This window comes from Sphaeramia orbicularis, chromosome 24, assembly GCF_902148855.1.
Source record: "Sphaeramia orbicularis chromosome 24, fSphaOr1.1, whole genome shotgun sequence".
Taxonomy (NCBI): Eukaryota; Metazoa; Chordata; class Actinopteri; order Kurtiformes; family Apogonidae; genus Sphaeramia; species Sphaeramia orbicularis.
The window spans coordinates 35177701-35198149 of NC_043979.1; the positions used below are offsets into that span (position 1 = coordinate 35177701).

The window sequence follows — 20449 nt, forward strand, 5'->3', positions numbered from 1 at the left end:
TGTCATTTTATGTTTACTTTTAATTGCAGTATTTCATTTTTACTTGGAATAAATTGGGTACAGAAATAATTGTAACTTTTTTTGGCCCCTGCAGACACTGGGACTATAGTACATCATATGTAACACTGGTAGGAGGCAGTTAGAAATCAACACTCTTTGGAGTAATTTATTTATCAACAGGTAGTGTTAAGTAGGTTTAACACTGGACAAGTTATTTCTTAACACTTAACTCTTCAGTGTTGAATGTGAATAACACTATGGGTGTTACTTCTCACATAGTGTAAAACTTGATTAACACTAATAAGTGTAGTGTAGTGTAAAATATTAACTCTTACTAGAGTAAAGTTGACTCTGGAAATGTAACTCGATGTTCAGTGTAAATTTTACACTTTGTAGTTAGGGACCATATGTTCACTGAGGTAGTGTTAAAATTAACTCTTTAAGTGTTATATAAACACTGGCAATTTTACTGTGTATACTCAAATATTTGACATAAAAGCAGATCTTTACATAGAGTTTTTTCCCCTAAAACTGCGGTAATCAAACACGGTTATCATGATAATTAGAATTTAAACAGTAATACTAACTGTCTGCAATTTTACCGCGGTTTTTCGTTATACCGGTAATCGTTACATTCCTACTGCTGGGGTTTTGGTCTTTACACTATGATAACTTTCCTAAATTAGGTTTGAAACATAATATACAGTCCTGTTTACAGTATCACACATACTGAATCGTACTCGCTGTATCTTGGCACATATTGTGTAACCAGGTTCTTGCCCTGGTGATACAATACCCTGGTATTATGGTATAATGTCATGTGGTCTGTTACATGCAGGGAGCTTAACAGGTAATACTGACATCCAAAACCACTCGACCCTAATTAGAACTGTACTTCCAAGACACATTTTCCTCCCATTTTATGAAGGCCTCAGTTGAACGTTGCTCCTTACCATCCTCTGACAACCTTCACAGATACAAGAGGTGAAAGCTGCAAAGACGAAGCATCTTCTACATCCTTGTAAATCTCATATACTTGTCCACTGAATGGAGCTTTCTCAAACAACACCATCTGGAGAAAAACAAGAAGCACTAGTGTAAAAAAACAACAACAAAAAACTATAAACACATTAACTGTTAAAAGAAGTCATGAAGGGTAAATTGCATTATATTCTTATGATTCATTAAGTGCTGGAACGGAGCTAACAGCTCTTTGCTGCTCTTTTTAATGCATCAATAAGTATATATTTAACATCTATTTTTTAGAAAACCATTCACAGGAATATCATTAGTGAACACACCAGGGTCCAATGAGTCATCTCAGGATAATAGTTGAATTTTTAGTTTGTGAATACTGAAGCACAAAAACACTACTGTCCCCTACTGTGTTCTTTTTAACAGTGAATCTTATGAAAAGCTGTAAAGAAGCTCATACAATTTCAGTTCCCTTCATGTTAGCTGTGGTATTAGATCCACAGCACACACTAATTTATGGCTAAAAAGACAATATTTTGAATACTAACAACGAAACCCTCTCTCCTTTTGCGGTAATGACCTTGCACAATAATGAAGTACCACAAGTTTTGCACTGCACTGGCAACACTGGATTCCAGATCTTTAATCACATCCAGCTCTACACAATTTTTTTATGCATTGTTTACCCCCAAGAACAGCATATGAAAAGCAGATGTTTCCACAGAACAGAGAGTTGTCTGTCCAGATTCCTCTCACCATCTTGTTTCTGTTTTATATAAAGCAAAACAGTGCCAACTCTACCTTTCCAGGGCGCTTGTGAAATCCCTTGGCAACTCTTATCTGGAATGCAAAAACAGAATTAGAATTCTAATTGCGACAAAGACTGCAGAACATGACAAATATCTGTAAAATGCTAGAGAAGCTAAAATGTGTTTGTTTGTGCTGCAAAGGCTGCTCCTGATTTTTGTGACCTTTAGTGTTCTCCTGGGTCTGTGGAGATGACGCATTTTACAGTTTTTTTGCAAGAACTGCAACGAGAGAAAGTGTAATAAAACTTAAGTGTTACAGTCAATTTATTACTGAAAAAACAGTTCATTTAATTAGTCTAAGTAATTTTACAGATTTTTTTTTAATGATTTAGAGCACAGGTGTCAAACATGTGGCCTGGGGGCCAAATCCGGCCCGCCATAGGGTCCATTGGGATGAATTTGTGAAATGCAAAAATTACACTAAGATATTAACAATCCTTTTAGTTCAGGTTCCACATTCAGACCAATTCAATCTAAAGTGGGCAGGACCAGTCAAATACTATCATAATAACATATAAATAATGACAACACCAAATTTTTCTCTTTGTAAATGTAAGTATTTTCATGTATTTACACTAAAACAAAGTTTAATTTTGCAAAAAATGTGAATAACCTGAAAAAATATGAACAACCTGAAATGTCTTAAGAGAAGTAAGTACAATTTTACTAATATTCTGCCTGTTACTAAATGTTTTGTGTATTTGTAGATCCACTTTGATCTGTAAGTTAAAATGTACATGTGTAAACGATAAACTGAGGCATAATATTGTTAAAATTACACTTATTTTTTCAGTTTGTTCACGTTATTCACATCGTTTGAAAGGATAGATTGTAGATGTAAACCTTCTCATAATGTAAATTAACTTTTTTCACTCTAAAACAGGGGTGTCAAACTCATTTTAGTTCAGGGGCCACATTCACCCCAATATGACCTCAAGTGGGCCGGACCAGTAAAATAATAACAGTGGAAAAAGTAAAATTACATTATGATAATATTTACATCTACAACATTTCCCTAAAAATGAATAACATGAACTTGAAGCTTAAACTTGAAATGTCTTAAGAAAAACAACAGCAATTTTAACAAAAACAATATTCTGCCTCAGTTTATCAATTTTTCATTTATGTGCATTACAACTTATATTACAATTACAAATACACAAAACATTTAATAACAGGGAAAATATTAGTAAAATTGCATTTACTTCTCTTAAGACATTTCAGGTTGTTCATATTTGTTCAGGTTATTAATGTTTTTTGTACAAGGATAGTTTGTTAATATACACATTTTCATGTAATTTTACTTTTTTTACACTACAACAAAGATAAAATCTGCAGTTGTCATTATTTATAGGTTATTATGATACTATTTTACTGGTCTGGCCCAGTTGAGATCTAATTGGACTGTATGTAGAACTTGAATTCAGTGTAATTTTTGCATTTTACAAATTCATCCTACGGGCCGGATTGGACCCTTTGGTGGGCCGGATTTGGCCCCCGGGCCACATGTTTGACACCTGTGCTCTAAAACATAGAGAAAAGTTTGGAGTTGGCATTATTTATGTATTATTATGTTATTATTCTACTGGTTCGGCCCGCTTCAGATCAAATTTAGCTGAATGTGGGCCCTGAACTAAAACGAGTTTGACAGCCCTGATTTAGAGGTTTGCACTCAGTAAAATAGGTAGTAGGTGTCCAACTGAGCTGCAGAAAACAGTTTGGAGAATGTTAGCGCTAGTCCTAAACAGCAGTTATTCATTGTTCAAATTAGGGATGCACGATTAATCAATTTTAAATCGAAATCGGATTTTTTAATTAGGACGATTTTTAAAAAGGGAAATCATCAAATTGATTTCATCTTTCTTGTGCCTCCAGGCTGTGCGCCTGCGGGCTACCGTAGGCTCCTCCTCCAGGTTACCATAGGCTCCTCCTCCAGGCTACCATAGGCTCCTCCTCCTATCTGTGACAGCGATCTGTCACAGAAGTCCGTGTAATGACCACGGACATTAAATCTGTTAATGAGTCCGCAGTACTTATAGCAATGTACGCCTTGGTTTCACGCACGGATCCCGCAATTTAAATACAACTGCATGGGGATCACTCATATTACGTGGTCCACGCACGCACGACTGATGCCTGTCACTGACTTACATTGGTATCACTTCTGTAGGCCCAGATACCCCAAAAAAGGGAAAAAAAAAAAGAAAAAGTTTTTTATAATGAATTTATTTCTCTTACTTGCTAAATTTTTCATTCACAAATGTAAGTTCTGTAACACAAAACCCAATATTATTTATTTTTTGAAAGATGTTGAACTTTATTTAAAGCTGTTAGAAAAATCTGTAAACAAAAAGGCTCTAAAAACCGTCAGTATTTGCTCTGATTTGGACATTGTATTGTAGTGTATTCCCTCTGGCAAACGTATGTTATTTTCTTGTTGTATACATCATTTGTATACTCTACTTCATTCAATAAAGATTTAATGAAGAAAAAAAAAAACTTCTGTGGGTTCATCACGTGATACCATCACAGATTTGAGGTCGTCTGTTGTCTTTTGTAGTTTTACCCAAAAGTCAAAATCAAGTTTTTAGAGGAAAAAAATCGGGATTTTATTTTTTGCCAAAATCGTGCAGCCCTAGTTCAAATTAATCTAAACTGACATGTGAGACAAAAGAGTCAGCGTCAAAGTGGAGATACAATGCAAATACAGTGGAAAAACCTGCTAATCCACCAGTCATATACAATATGTGTGTTAGAAACCCTGATCTCACCCACAGTCCCAAGACATGTACAGTTTTAAAAGGTGCTACTATGTGTGCTGCTCACTCACATTATTGCTTGGAGTCTTCTGTTGCTGTTTAAGCTCAGGGACAGTGGGTTTAAGAGTGTTTGGAGAAATCCCAGGACACCGTGATGACAAAGCATCCGGAAGCACCGGTTCTGGTTTTACACTCGAGACTGTTTCACTTCCAGGGTTCGAAGTTGCCATTTTTCCACCCACCTGATTCATAAAACCACCAGTTAAGAATTAGGGATTTGTTTACTCATGTACTGACTTGTTATGAGCCATTTAGTCACTTAACTACTTGCAAAAAAAAAAAAGAAAGTACTTTATTTGTTACATTGTGAGATCATGGAACTGTCTTTTTACTCTTTTTTTCCTTCATTCACAATGACATTGACTTTCTTTTACTTAGAACAACATGCAATAAAACTGACCTCTGTGTTGATTCGCTCCTGTCCTTGTACGTTCTGTGCTGGTTTTCCTACTTCTCGAGGGAGGTACTTCTCTAAATAGTCCGGCAGCTTGATGTCGTTAAAGGAGGGAAGTGGAGGGCCTGAGTCACTGACCACAACCTCTGCAGCCGGAGCTTCCTCTCTGTTGTTCGGGGCAATGCTTTGCTTGGTCAGAGGATGTTTAAGTGGACCTGGAGCGGTCGGGCTTTGCAGGGGTGACTGGGATAATGGGGGTGGGCTTGGCTGGGGGGTTTCGCTAGGTGACACATTACCAGAGTTGGTGTTCTCTGCTTGTGCTTGACCACCGTTCCTCTTCCCTCTGGTGAAGCTGGAGGTGGTGAGACTGCTAAGGACACAGCTCCCTTCCAAACGAGACTTCACTTTGATCTGGTCGTCTTTCTCCTCCTTAGCGTCCTCCTCCTCAACAGGTGTCTTTTCTCTAAGCCGAGAGTGGGTGTCCAGACCACTTAGCAACATGCTCCTATCTGCAAAACTAGCCCTGGCAGGCTTCGGTGCAGGTTTAGACTCTTTGCTCTGAAGACCAGCTAACGGAGATGAGTCTAAACTGAAGTGAATTTTCTTCCTCAAGCCAAATGTAAACTCTTCAGGGTCAAATGTTGATTCCTTGATGGCGGGCATGGCGAAGGGGGGCTGCGGTGGTCGGTGGTGGGTGTGTTTACGCGGTGGCAAAGAGAACGGGGCGCAGAGCTTCTTGATTTTCTCGACAAAGTCCTCATCATCGAGCTCACCGGACGTATCCAGAAGGTTACTCTCACTTCCGGAAGATGTCAGTTTAGTTTCTGAAAATCTGGGCTTCTGTTTGGGGAAGTCTACATCCAACCAGCTGGAAGGGGCATCTTGTCGTGCGGTGGAATCGTCTTTGCTTAGCCTCCGTGGCAAATTGAGCCTCTTCATGGCTGAGCTGTGTGAGTCAGGGATCAGCTTATTAGCCTCTGGGAAACTGGGTGCTTTTAAAGTTTGACTTGGCTTGTTACTGACTTTCTTTTTGACTGCATCTGGTTGTGGATGTAGGGAGATGTCGCCATTAGCAACAAGTTCATTCACTGGCAGATCTAATGTTTTCCCAGCTGTCTTTCCCATCAAATTTACTTTGGAGTTAGGAGTAGCGCTATCTGAAGGGCTCGGAGTTATTTTTTCTGTGCCCTTGACTGTGGTGTTATCACCAGTGCCTGCTGTAGTGTTTGATTGCTCACATTGCGAATGGCTAGGAGATGCTTTAATTAAATCTCCAGAGATCTTGACTTCTGGGGCAGCCAGTTTGACAGACAAACTTTTATTCCCATCATCCTGCTTTTCTGTATTACCACTTACAGGCACAATGACAGAAATAGGACTCGATGCTGTGACAGATGGTTCTTTCTTTGCCATATTGTCAGATTTTGCCGTTATCAGCACTGGAGTGTTATTAGTAGCTTTTACACTCACTTCCTTTTCTACTGTAGTTTTGTTGGTAATGAGCTTTGAACTAGAGGACTCGCCATCATTAGGCCCATGTGCATGTGAGTCATCGGCAGAGTTCTCCGTTTTTTCCACAGATACAGATTTAGGCTGTGGTTCTGTTACAGTCACTGCTGGCTCTTTTTCTGTTCCAGGATTTTTTTTAGTTTCTGTCTGAAACCCAGGCACATTTGTAGCCATGTCTCCTTTCGACAGCTCTTTATCACTGCTGGTACCGCACACAGCCTCATTAGCTCTTGTGTCGACACAAACAACATTGTTTTCTGGATGTGTGGTCGCCGAGTGACCGACATGCTGTGTTTGAGCAGGGAGGTCTGACGAGCCACTAGTATTTACTGAGGACTGAGGGGCAGATTCTGGTTTGCTGACTTGTGGTTTTGTTAAGTCTTCAGCAAGTCTGTCATCTGTAGACTTCTCTCCTGAAGACAAAAGTTTTGCTTTGTCTTTATCTTTGCTCTCAGTCTGATTTAGCTGTTCACTTTCTGTTTTTTCTTGTTCCCCTGCCTGCTTTATTAAATCTGTGTTCTTGTTTTGATGCTGACTCTTTTGCCCAGCATCTTCCTCATGAACCAGAGCGTCGACTTTTGTTTCAGATGTCACTGAAGGGTCTTTTTCTATTTTGGGGTGTTCAACAGGTGGTTCCCTCTCCACTGACGGAGTTTTCTCATTAAGTTGTTCAACCACAGGTGAAGGGGCAGCAGAGACAGATGATTTGCCATCCTTGGAGGCTGTTTCCATCTGCTGTGTCAATACAAGGCTGTGTTCGTCTGCTTTTTCCTCTTTTTTGGCTGAAACAACATCCTTGTCAATAGGCGCCTTTGTTCCACTGCAATAAGCTGCAGTATCAGGTTCATCCTTACTGACGGGCAGTTTTGGTAATCCCTCCTGCCTGCTGTCTTGTTTGTTACTATTCTTTTTAAGAGAAAAATTTGCTTCTTCTGTCTTTTTGTCTGATACGTTCAATTCTTTTTCAATTGCCAGTTTGACATCAGTCAGTGTCTGTTTCTCTGCTATATTTTTTTGGTCTTTATCAGATGGTAAAAATACTTCCTCTAAGAGTGGCTTGGCAGCAGAGGCTGTGTCCTCACTTTTATTTACCTGTTCTTCTAGGCTTTTCTTATCTGTAGAGGTCTCTGCTTTATTTTCACTACTTGGGCTTATAGGACTGGTCGGTTCTTTACTTTTCCGTCTTTTAGAGCGGGATCCTGTTCTATTAGGGCCTTTAGACTGCGGACTAATGTTCGTGGTCGCTTCTGCAGAACCATCTTGTCCTTTATTCGGAACAACTGATTCTACAGCGTTTGGTTTTGTATTCCGATTTGCTGTTTTTAAGACCTCTTTCTTCGTTACTGTGGAGTCTGTTTGCCGTTCTGTAAGAATGTCATTGTTGGACCCTTCAGCGGTGGTATCTGCACCCTCTGACTTGAATGTTATCTCTGGCATTGTTGTTGTATGTGTCTGCTCTTTACCATGCAGTTTACCCTGACCGTCCTGTTGTGACTTTGATGCGGGATCTGTCACAGCAGAGGCGGGTTTGTGAGACATTCTTGTCATGACTGACTTCTGAGACACTTTTCCTCTGTCTTCTGTTATACACGCCTCTGCAAAGTTCTTGGCCCGTTCCTTGACTGACATGAACTTGTCTCTGCCAGGTGATGAGGAGCTGGACCTCGACGTGCCATAACGCTCAGCCGATCTTGATCTCTGCTCTGTTAATGCAGATTCTGCTTTCAGCCTATCGGTGCGTTTTCTAACCGGAGAAACATCGGCGCTCCTCGGAAACTGGATGGACGGTTTAGCCCCCACCGATCTCTGGCCTTCGAAGAGGGTGATTTTATCTGCAATCCGTCCTGCAGGTGACTTATTCTCTTCATCGGTTTTCTTCAGGTCTTGTAGTCTGTGGTACATGGAAAGGTAAAGTTAAAACATTAAAGCACAGGTGTCAAACATGTGGCCCGGGGGCCAAATCTGGCCCACCAAAGGGTCCGATCTGGCCCCTGGGATGAATTTGTGAAACTGGCGATATTAACAGTCAAGGATGTTAAAATCATTTTAGGTCAATTCAATCTAAAGTGGATCAGACCAGTAAAAGACTATCATGATAACCTATAAATAATGAAAACTGTAAATTTGTCTCTTTGTTTTAGTGTAAATAAAGTAAAATTACACAAAAATGTTCATATTTACACACTAGTCTTTAACAATATTAGAATCCTTTTAGGTCAATTCAATCTCAACTGGGTCAAACCAGTAAAATACAATCGTAATAACCTATAAATAAAGAAAACTACAAATTTTTCTATTTGTTGTAGTGTAAAAAAGAGTAAAATTACACAAAAATGTTTACATTTACAGACTACCCTTTTGCAAAAAATGTGAATAACCTGAAACTTCTGAAGAGATGTGGAATTTTAACAATATTCTGTCTATTACTAAATGTTTTGTGTATTTGTAGATCCACTGTGATTTGTAAGTTGTGATGCATATGTATCAATGATAAAATAAGGTGTAATATTGTTAAAATTACACTGATTTTTCTTAGGAACTTTATATCATATTAGGCTGTATGTGGCCCCTGAACTAAAATGACTTTGACACCCCTGCATTTAAGTTTGAGTTGAACATCTACGTTAACAGTCCTCATTCTTTTGTAGGTAAAGTTTAATCTAACCTACATTTTAGTCTGTGTTTATCTTTGTAGAGCTATTTATGAATCATAGGGCCGAACTTTGTGTCATGACTCACTGTATTGTTTTACAGTACATACACAAGTGATATTCCACCCATAGCAGTTAGAACACATTTTTTCCAAACTATGACAAGTTAAACAAAACTTTGACAGCCAAATTAATGCGCGTTTCAATGTGGGAGGTAAAACACGCCAGAATGAAACATTAACTTCAACTTTGCCATTAATGGCCCTAAACTATTGATTTATTCACAGTCAAACTAATGCAGTCCTATTTGTACATGTGCGTACTCATGTTTAAAGAAACTAGGGATGTAATGATTACAGGTATAACGAAAAACTGCGGTAAAATCGCAGACAGTTAGTATTACTGTTTAAATTCAAATTATCATGATAACCATGTTTGATTACTGCACTTTTAGGGGAAAAAACCCTATGTAAAGATCTGCTTTTAGGTCAAATATTTGAGTATAGTTTTATTTATTACAATTTTGATTTTATATACCTAATATTTGGAACCAATATTCACTTTTAAAGTCTTTGAAAAGGTTCGTTATTTATGCAATAAATTATATACATTTTTCAAATCAGATTTTGTTTTGTTTTTTTTTTGTGTGTGTGTTTTTGGTCCTTTTATGTATTTATAGTAAAGTGAAAAAAATAATAGACAGATGAGATAAATGAAGTTGTGCTGAAAAAGAAGATCTCAAACATGGGTATACTAAACATTTGTTTATATAGTATATAAAGGCAAAATCAAAAGGACTGAAAACAGACAAAATAGGCTCAGACTACTATGGGTTAATATTTGAATATTTCTGCAACAGAAGGTATATTGTGGCGATTATTTTATTTGTCTTTTCATACGTTTTTTTTTTAAATACAACTTGGTTTAATTATTTCAGTGTGTGTATTAGAGGGAGAATGTGAGAGCGAATAAATAATGGGTTAATAATGTAAAGCGCTTTGGATGTCTAGAAAAGCGCTATATAAATCCAATCCATTATTATTATTAGTAGTAGTAGTAGTAGTACTTTTTGAACATTTTGAGCACAATTTCAACAATACCGCAATAATAATGATAACCGTGATATGACATTTTCATATCATTACATCCCTAAAAGAAACCTTACCTCGGTTCAATCTTGGTTTTACTCTTATCATTTGCCTCATCTTTGGTATTCTTGGACACTGGTTTATTCTCCTTTTTGACTCCAGCTGGACTTTGCTCAGCTTTCAAAGGCACATTTTTCGGAAAAAACTTGACCTCGCTCTGAGAAACCTTCATACTCCTGCGTTTGGACTCTGGTGTCTCCGTCTTCCTCTCCACTTTGTAAAAGCTGTCATCATCCTCCATGTTCGCGCTCACGTCCACCACACGTGCCGGAGTGGCTGAAGCGACTGAGTTTGAATCCTGGAATGTGGCCAGAGGTTTTGCTTCCCCTCCTTCAGGTGAGGCCTCAGAGGTGGGGTTATGTTTAGAGGAGGAGTTTACAGGTGACTCTGGCCTTTTACCCTGAGGACTGGTCACTGACTTATCTGATGTGGGGAATCCCTGTTGGGCTGGATGTGCAGTGGAAGGACTGTTTTCTTGGGAGCTGTTCCCTCCATCTCCCTGGGAGTTTTTTCTATTTTTTCTTCGGGCTGTGTTTTTTCGCCCCATGTCGTCTACTTCTGATTGTCCTTTATTACGTTCGGACTCTACCTGAGAGTCTTTGCCTGGTTTCAGCGGCACTCCCACTAGTACGCTATAATAACTTTTCTCCCCTGCAGCTGTCCTGTCATTTATTCTTTTGAACTCTGCACTACTTGACCTCTTTGACGACTCATAACTCGGCGATGTCGGTGACTTGGGGAGGACCTGGTAGCTTGTCTTCACTTTAGTACAGATCACCTCCTGTCCTGCACAGGTGTTCTGGTTGGAATGAATCACACTGGTCTCCTCCAGGTACACGTGGAGTGTCTTGCTTGTCTGGGCTTGAGGCTGGGTGCGGGCCTGGTCAGAACCACATGGCACTTCTTGCTTGGCGGAGGAAGAACGATGCGTCAGATGACTGGCATTTTTATCCGGGGTAGGATTCCCGCTCAATAAAGTACCGTTGCCGTTCTCCTCCCTCTCCTTACCCTGCCCTGTTCTCTCCTTCCTGTGCTCCCCAGACTCCTCCTCCTTTGGACCTCCTTCTCCTGGCTCTGTGCTGTTCACGTCTCTGTGGGCAGACTGCGTGGCGTCCTCTTGTTCAGAGGGGAAAATGTCTCTGGTGAGAGGCAGCGGATTGGGATTTGAACTCTGATCCTTGTCCTCCTGCTCGGCCTGGGGTTTCACCGACTCTTTACCGTCTTCTACTCCTTCTGCTTTATCAACCTGATCATCTGCATTTTCAGTCGGACTCTTCGGACTCCTTCCCCTCCATGGAGAGAACCAGCTCCCAATTCGGCCCAAGACCCCAGTGCTCGGCTGCTCCTCTGGGCTCTCAGACTGAAGCAAAGCAGAAAAAAAATGACTCACTTATATGACTCCTATTAAATCCAGGAAAAGTTGGAAAAACATGCATATTTCAACTAAATATGCACAGACTTTAACTGAAAAGTTGCATATGGCAGTGCAAACATTATAAACTGTCTATGAACAATAAGAGGGAGTGCAGGTTTATGATCCAAATATAAGTAGGGGTTTGTTCATAGACTTTTTTTTTTTTTTTTTTTTTTAGTATGGCCATGCAGCTCTCAGCACAGCAAAGACATGCAGGAGTGCTTATGACCGGTAAGCTTACCGTAGAAAATACCATATCATTCAGACTCTTTACGTAGGTTGTGAACATGTTTTGGGTTTAGAACAAAAATTCCTACAGAGTGTAGAACAAAAACAAAATCATTCCACCAAGACAAACAATAAAAGCTGAAAAATATTAATAAAAAATTAAAAAAAAAAAAAAAAAAAAAACATATTCTGCCCTTAGCAAAGTGATAGTTCCATAAACAAACTCTGTAGGCTACTGAGCAATTATAGAAGATATATATATATTTTTTTTGATATTATTTGTAAACCAACTCACCCTCAGTTACAGAAGAAAACTTTCCCCCCCTCTTCAACACATGCCAGTTTCTACAACATCAGCTGTACACTAACATGCATCTCTGACTGAGGAACACGTTGTTTTTAGTCCATGCTGCATCCAGCAAACCATCCACAAATACACGAGAGCAGTACTTTGACTCATGCATATTAGTGTTGTCTAAGTTCTGCCCCCTCCAGCGAGGCGCACGCAGCTCAGGCAAGTGACGCCTTCAAGGACACCTAGGAAATTTCTAGCATTTGACAACTCATTTTACTGGTATGTGTAACCTTCAGTGGTGGAATGACTGAAATACCAGACTTAAGCACCTGCAGGCTTCTTTACTTGAGTATTTACATTTTTTTTATTGGTGATTTCCTTATAATACATAAATAAATATGTAAATAAATAAATAAATAATGAGCCTTACTGTTACCACCTGCAACTTTAAAGGTGAAAACATAGAACTGAAAATACATATACAATAATAACAATAAAAAAAACATGGGTCTTTCATTTTGAATCGGATTAATACTAATACTTTGCACTTTTATTCATGTAAGGTTTTGCAGAGTGTAATTTTATAACACATTTTTACATTGTGCGTATTGCTAATTCACATAACTTAAGTAAAAAATCTGAGAACATAACAAAAGTGAAATAACCTTACTCTTGACGTCCTTTAAATCATATGAATGACTTGTTTGAAAAGTGATTTTGAGTATTATTTTTTTATTTACAAAGTTTAAATAAACCTGTTTTAGGGCTCAACCCGAGTAGATTCAAATTTTATCCAAATAAACTACTAATGTTATGGGTCAAGGTATACATGTTATTACCTTTACTATAAGCCTTGAACTTCTCATGTCTATCATGTCTTGTCTATTAGACTTCATTCAGAGTTTAATTTTCATCATTTTTATTCTGAGAAATAGCATGAACACCTGCTGAAATAACAAGTAAAAATGTTTTTTTTCCAAAATACATCAGTCTTTTTCCATAGAAGATCAGAGATGATATGCTGTTGCTTTAATTAGAAAAATATTTTTACCTCTTCTCATGAAACATGTGATTTATTCTTGATAGATAAAATGTAACTGTAATCATTGTAATTGGTCTGATGTGTATAAATAGGAATAACAAGAATAATGTATATGAAAACAACGTTATTCCAACTTCATGGGTAACTGTGTATAAACCACAGGCAAAAAACCAAATCTGAGCATATCTTTATAAATTATATGCAAGAACTGTAATTTAAATTTTAGTTTTTAGTGTTCTGTTGTTTATGCATATATATATATATATATATAGATAGATAGATAGATAGATAGATAGATAGATAGATAGATAGATAGATAGATAGATAGATAGATAGATAGATAGATAGATAGATAGATAGATAGATAGATAGATAGATAGATAGATATGTTTATTTATTCATTTATTTATTTATTTATTTATTTCCTAGTAGTTTAATTGTTGCACTGTCAGGCCTTGGAGTTTCGCAGTTTCAGTCTTCTATATCCTCCTGAGACCCAGCAATGCATTTTTGTCCTCTGTAGGGGACAAGAGTTTCGCAGTTTTACTCAGCAAACAAAAAAAAATAAATAAAAATCCCAGCAACTGAAAAGGATATTCCATTAAAAAAAATAAAAATAAAAGGTGTACCTGAAAAACTGTAAGAAAGACAAAACATTTACTTTCCTGGGTCTCAGGAGGATACTATGGAAGAGGATTAGGGCCACTGGAAAAAAAAAAGGTCCAATATATACAGTATATATATTTTTATTGTTATTATTATTATGAGAAAAAAGTCAGGATTCTGAGATTAAAGTCAGAATTCCGAGGAAAAGAGTCAGAATTCTGAGAAAAAGTCCGAATTCTGACTTCTTCCTCAGAATTCTGACTTTAATCTAAGAATTCTAACTTTTTACTCAGAATAATAGTAAAAACATCAGACCCTAATTTTTTTTATGTTTTGCCCCAATGGTCCTAATCCTCTTCCACGCTGTACAAATGCTAAAACTGACAATAAAACTGATGTTGACTTGGTCGTTTGGCTTTCTAAACGACCAAGTACAAAACAACTCAAAATTCCTACATTTTCTGTGTCATGTGAAGGCAGCAGGGGGCCGTGTCCAAACAAAGTTTTCCAGGGGAAATGACGCACTGACTGTGTGGGTTTCAGAGCCTGTTCAGTTCAGTTTTTGGGTTTTCTAAATCTGCATGCCTTTCTCTTATTTGGCGGGCAGTGCAAGTCAGTGTTTCCATGCTTTTGAGTCGAGGAACTTAACCCTTTACCTTCTGTCATCAGGAACACAGTCATCATTTGGATTTTTTTTTTTCTTTCTGTTAAAGGAGCTGTCTGACTGTCATGACATGACATGTTAAAGACAAAAAAAAAAAGTTTAACTTTTAATAGACATGAACCACCCTGCCCAAAGGTGTGGCAGTGAACACATCGTTTTACCTATTCTACTTTTAACGGTCCAGTAATCTGCATTAACCCTCTGGTATCCGGGTGTGCTTTTTAGGCACACTTTGTACTTCGTGTTAAAAAACTTCATATTATTTTTCACAATTTAAATAAGGTTAGAATTCAAAAGTTGTTCATTTGTGCATGATCTTTAAAATTCTGGCCACCTACTAAAATGTGCACATTGTAAACAAAAGAAAATTACAAGACTAGCATCTGTCTCCCAAGTGTCCCTAAAACGCACAGTTTCTTCCATTATAACCACTGTTTTTGATCTGAAAGCCAGGCTGCAAAAATCAAATAATATGTAATCCAATTTTTATGTAGTATTTTGAAAAGAAAAAAAACATATTTTGTGTTTTTTGCATCAAAAAATGTAGTGACATCATGATGAAAAGAGTTTGTTTAAAAGGTTAAAAAAATTGAAAATGAATGATTATTTGATATGTATGATTAGGGCTGACCTTAATTTACAAAAATAAAATCAAATTACAGCAGAAAAATAAATCAATATATAATATTTAATAGTTGGATTTATAGGTGCGCCATTTTGGCACACTTGGTAACAGATGCTAGTATTTTTGAACATTTGACCTAGCGCCAAAAATAATAATGCAAATTAACCAATGTTGGAATTAATCATTGGCATATGCCAGGCTGAAAAATCTAATATGTGACCCACTTCTAATATGTGACCCACTTTTTCTGTAGTATATTGAAAAAAAATATTTTTTTGTGTTTTTTTCATCCAAAAAAATGATTTGTTTACATTACAAACACAGCATTTAAAGGGTTAAAAAATGTGACAATTATTGAGTATTTGTTTTTTTTTTATTTACGGCGCAAGTTGATGAAATAGAAAAAAGTGTAAAAGAATTAAAAACAAACTGTATGAACATTTTTTTGACATTATTCCACAAGTGTGCCAAAATGGCACACTTGGTGCTTAGTAAGGGCCTCAGTGGACAGCATACCAGAGGGTTAAAGGCAAAGTGCTTCAAAGCTGTAAAAGTTCCAGTCACTAGTATAATTCTAAATGTTTTGCAGTCTTGAATGAATCTCTAACATGTTTCCACACAAACCTCCTCAGCTGAGAACAGTGACCCCGCAGCTTTGCACTGTTATTGACACCATCCACTCTTCAAGTCTTCAAATTTACTAGTTTATCGACAGAAAATCCCAGCAGACGCAGTGCATTTCCTTTACAAGCTTATCCCCAGAGACGGAGAGAGATCTTACCATGACCAGCGTTCTCCTGCCGTCTTGTCTGCCTTGGAAAGAACCAGTCCAATGCAACCCTGCTGCAAAAGCCCTGACAAGAATGAAGCCTTTGAATGCGCCACCGCCTGTCTGAGGTAACCTGTACCTCTGCACACACACACACACACACACACGCACACACACACACACACACACACATACACACACACACACACACACACACACAGGGGAGTCTGCACCGAATACACTAATTAATATTAACTGAGAGCCAAAAGCAGACAATATCCAGCCTAACTTGTGAAGTGCGCCTGTTAGATTGCATTATGGATGTTGCTTTACAAGTTATTTTTTTCCCATGGTAATGAGGGTTGAGGTGTACAGGTGGAATCTGCCCCGGCTGGGTAACACACCCCGAGGCTTTTACACAGTGACACAGCACACTGCTATGGCGGTTTATTGTGCAAGCAAAGCAGGGTCAAAAACAAAGACAAAACAGATAGACTGTGTGTTTTTGTTGGGTTTTTGTTTGTTTTTTTTGTGGCACAGATCACTGCATATTATTCCCATCACTGTTCCCTCTGTAGGATTTCTGTTTTCTGTCTTTAATAAAAATGTCAGACTTTAACACATCAGGAAGGAGTTGTATTTATTACCCCCTCCAGCAGCAAAACTATTGGTTGAATTCATACCAAATTGGGTTTATGAATTGCGAGTGATGCAGAATAGATCTGATTACATTTTGGGAGCAGTAGGTCAAAGTTACAATTTTTTCATGAATTTTTAAATCTTTTTTTCCCATTTACTTATAATAAGTGAAATTTCAAATGTCTGTAGCCGCAAAACTGTTGGTTAAATTCATATCAAATTTGGTTTATAGATTGCCAGTGATCCAGAGTACATGTCATTACATTTTAGGAAAAGTAGGTCAAAGTTAAAGTTTTTTTTTTATGAATTTTTAAAATCTTTTTTTTCCATTTACTTATAATGGGCAAAATTTCACATGTCTCTAGCAGCAAAACTATTGGTTGAATTCATATCAGATTTAGTTTATAGATTGCCAGTGATCCAGAATAGATCTGATTATATTTTGGAAAAAGTAGGTCGAAGTTAAAGTTTTTTTTATGAATTTTAAATCTTTTTTTCCCCCATTTACTTATAATGGGCAAAATTGTACATGTCTCTAGCAGCAAAACCATTTGGTGAATTCATAGCAAAATTTGGTTTATAGATTGCCAGTGACGCACAATAGATCTCATTACTTTTTGGGAAAAGTAGGTCAAAGTTACAATTTTTTATGAATTTTTATATTATTTTTTTCCCCATTCACTTATAATGGGTGAAGTTTCAAATGTCTGTAGCAGTAAAACTATTGGTTTAATTCGTACCACATTGGGTTTATAGATTGTCTGTGACCCAGAATTGATGTCATTACATTTTGGGAAAAGTAGGTCAAAGTTGCAATTTTTTCTGAATTATTAAAATCTCTTTTTTTTTTCCCCATTTTCTTATAATGGGTGAAATTTTAAACATCTGTAGCTGCAAAAGTATTAGGTGAATTCATACCAAATTTGGTTTGTAGATTGCCAGTGACCCAGAATAGATGTCATTACATTTTGGGAAAAGTAGGTCAAAGTTGCAATTTTTTCTGAATTTTTAAAATCTTTTTTTTTTTTCCATTTACTTATAATGGGCAAAATTTCACATGTCTCTAGCAGCAAAACTATTGGTTGAATTCATATTAAATTTGGTCTATAGATTGCCAGTGACCCAGAATAGATGTGATTACATTTTGGGAACAGTAGGTCAAAGTTACAATTTTATATGAATTTTTAAAATCTTTTTTTTTTTTTTTTTCCTGTTTACTTATGTAATGGGCGAAATTTCAAATGTCTGTAGCAGCAAAACTATTTGGTGAATTCATACTAAATTGGGTTTATAGATTGGCAGTGATGCAGAATAGATCTGATTACGTTTTGGGAACAGTAGGTCAAAGTTACAATTTTTTATGAATTTTTAAAATCTTTTTTTTTTCCTATTTACTTATAATGGGCAAAATTTCAAATGTCTGTAGCAGCAAAACTATTGGGTGAATTCATACCAAATTTGGTTTATAGATTGCCAGTGACCCAGAATGGATCCCATTACATTTTGGGAACAGTAGGTCAAAGTTCAAATTTTTAATGAATTTTTAAAATCTTCCCATTTACTTATAATGGGTGAAATATGTGCGAGGGGCGGGGTTTGTTGTGCCTGGCACCACTTGTTGTAATTTCTTTCATCACTAGGGCACAAATCTCTCTGAATCCCCTTCTTGTAACCTCACACCCACTTAGGACACTTCGATCATCCTCACACGTCCAACCTTTCTAATTGCACTCACAGGTGTTAAACTGACTGACAACACTAGAGTCACTAGAAACACTCATGTAAAAACATGTGTCACAGTCACAAATATATGCAAATGTATCATCCCCCATGTGCCTGTCTTCACTCTCTTTCTCTTTTCCATGACTTATTAATGCGCTACAGAAGCTGAAACCTGTCTAACTTGAAACCCTATAAATAATTTACACAGTGCTTTTTACATTTTTTTTTTTTTTTTTTTGACTTTAAGCAAAACACATGGGGAACCATATCTCTTCGCACACTTATTTATTTATTTCAGGCGTTGTAAAAATAAGCACCCAAAGCTGGTGCACTCAACCGTACAAATATTTGGAAGCAACTGTGAAAATTATCCCTCCTATCACCATCGTTACACAGGCAAATCAGTTTTTTTCCAGTATGGAGTTAATTAATCATGCAATGGAGGAAAAAGCCCTGACATTTCAGACAGGTTTTTTGGAAAATAAGTGGTCACGACTCCTTCCTTCCCTAACTGATTGGAGTTGTTAGGATTCGTTTTGGAGCTGGTAACTGACAAAAATGTAGCGCTGACTCACACACTCCATACAAAGCAGCGTGTAATGGCCCAGTTGTAATATTATGCATGATTTTGAGAATCAACATGATTCCATGAGGCACTAATTCACTCAAGGATCAGTGTTATGTGCAACAGGGTTTTTTACATCCGCCAGGAGGTATTGTGATCGCTTTGCATTGTGTGCATGCGTGCGTGTTTGTTTGTTTGTTAGCAAGATAACTCAAAAAGTTATGGATGGATTTTCATGAAATTTTCACAAATGAAGGAAAAAATGAACAAAATGCAAAACAATGAAGAGAATATAAAAAATTAAATGAACACAAATGAAGGAAATAATGAACAAAATGCACAAAAATGACAAAAATATAAAATTGAATTAACACAAACAAAAAAATGAACAAAATGCACAAAAATGAAGAAAATATAAAAATTAAATGAACACAAATGAAGGACATATTGAACAAAATGCATAAAAATAATGAAAATATAAAATTAAATGAACACAAATGAAGAAAATAATGAACAAAATGCACAAAAATGAAGAAAATATAAAAATTAAATGAACACAAATGAAGGAAATAATGAACAAAATGCACAAAAATGACAAAAATATAAAATTGAATTAACACAAACAAAAAAATGAACAAAATGCACAAAATGAAGAAAATATAAAAATTAATGAACACAAATGAAGGACATATTGAACAAAATGCATAAAAATAATGAAAATATAAAATTAAATGAACACAAATGAAGAAAATAATGAACAAAATGCACAAAATGATGAAAATATAAGACTTAAATGAACACAAATGAAGGAAATAATAAACAAAATGCACAAAAATGATGAAAATATAAAAATGAAATGAACACAAATGAAGGAAATAATGAACAAAATGCACAAAAATGATGAAAATACAAAAATAAAATGAAAACAAATGAAGAAAATAATGAACAAAATGAACAAAAATGAAGACAATATAAAAACAAAACGAAGAAAAATGAAGAAAATAATTACCATAATGAAGAAAAATGAAAAAAAAAAAAAAAAAAAAAAAAAAAAAAAAAAAAATATATATATATATATATATATATATATATATATATATATATATATAAACAAAATGAAAAAAAATGAAGAAAATAATGAACAAAATGCATAAAATGACAAAAATACAAAAATTAAATTAACACAAATGTAGAAAATAATGAACAAAATGCACAAAAATGAATATAGGACAAAATGAAGAAAAATGAAGAAAAGGAACAAAAGGAACAAAAATGAAGAGAATATAAAAACAAAATGAAGAAAAATGAAGAAAATAATGAACAAAATTAAGGGGGGGGGGGGGGACACAGATCTCTCTTGGCGGAGGTCTGCGCTCTCTGAGTGCTTTTCTTGTTTTGTTTTTGGTTTTTTTTCCGAGCCGTTGTGTCCCCTTTGTTCAGTCCTTGGTCTGCTAACCTGACAACCGCAATCTCCTTTTGTTCCACTGAGCATGTGCACGGCAAGTATGTGTAAACAGCCGCTCTGTTGTTCAGGGTGGAAAGAAAGCCTTTTTCTGTATCCAGTTTGCCCTTGCT

The 20449-nt window shown here is 36.6% G+C and overlaps 1 protein-coding gene across 1 annotated transcript in view; it reads right to left on the reverse strand.

The window, feature by feature from the left end:
* LOC115415031 (uncharacterized) overlaps positions 1-12412 on the reverse strand; it is a 66745-nt gene extending 54333 nt beyond the window's left edge. Inside the window, exons 1-7 of the mRNA XM_030128439.1 lie at positions 12243-12412; positions 11961-12032; positions 10323-11665; positions 5004-8397; positions 4615-4785; positions 1777-1815; positions 954-1072 (exon numbers count right to left, since the gene is read on the reverse strand). Of these exons, the coding sequence (XP_029984299.1) occupies positions 954-1072; positions 1777-1815; positions 4615-4785; positions 5004-8397; positions 10323-11665; positions 11961-12008 (5114 nt within the window). The 5' untranslated portion in view covers positions 12009-12032; positions 12243-12412. The remainder of the gene's footprint in view (positions 1-953; positions 1073-1776; positions 1816-4614; positions 4786-5003; positions 8398-10322; positions 11666-11960; positions 12033-12242) is intronic.
* Positions 12413-20449: the final 8037 nt, after the last annotated feature.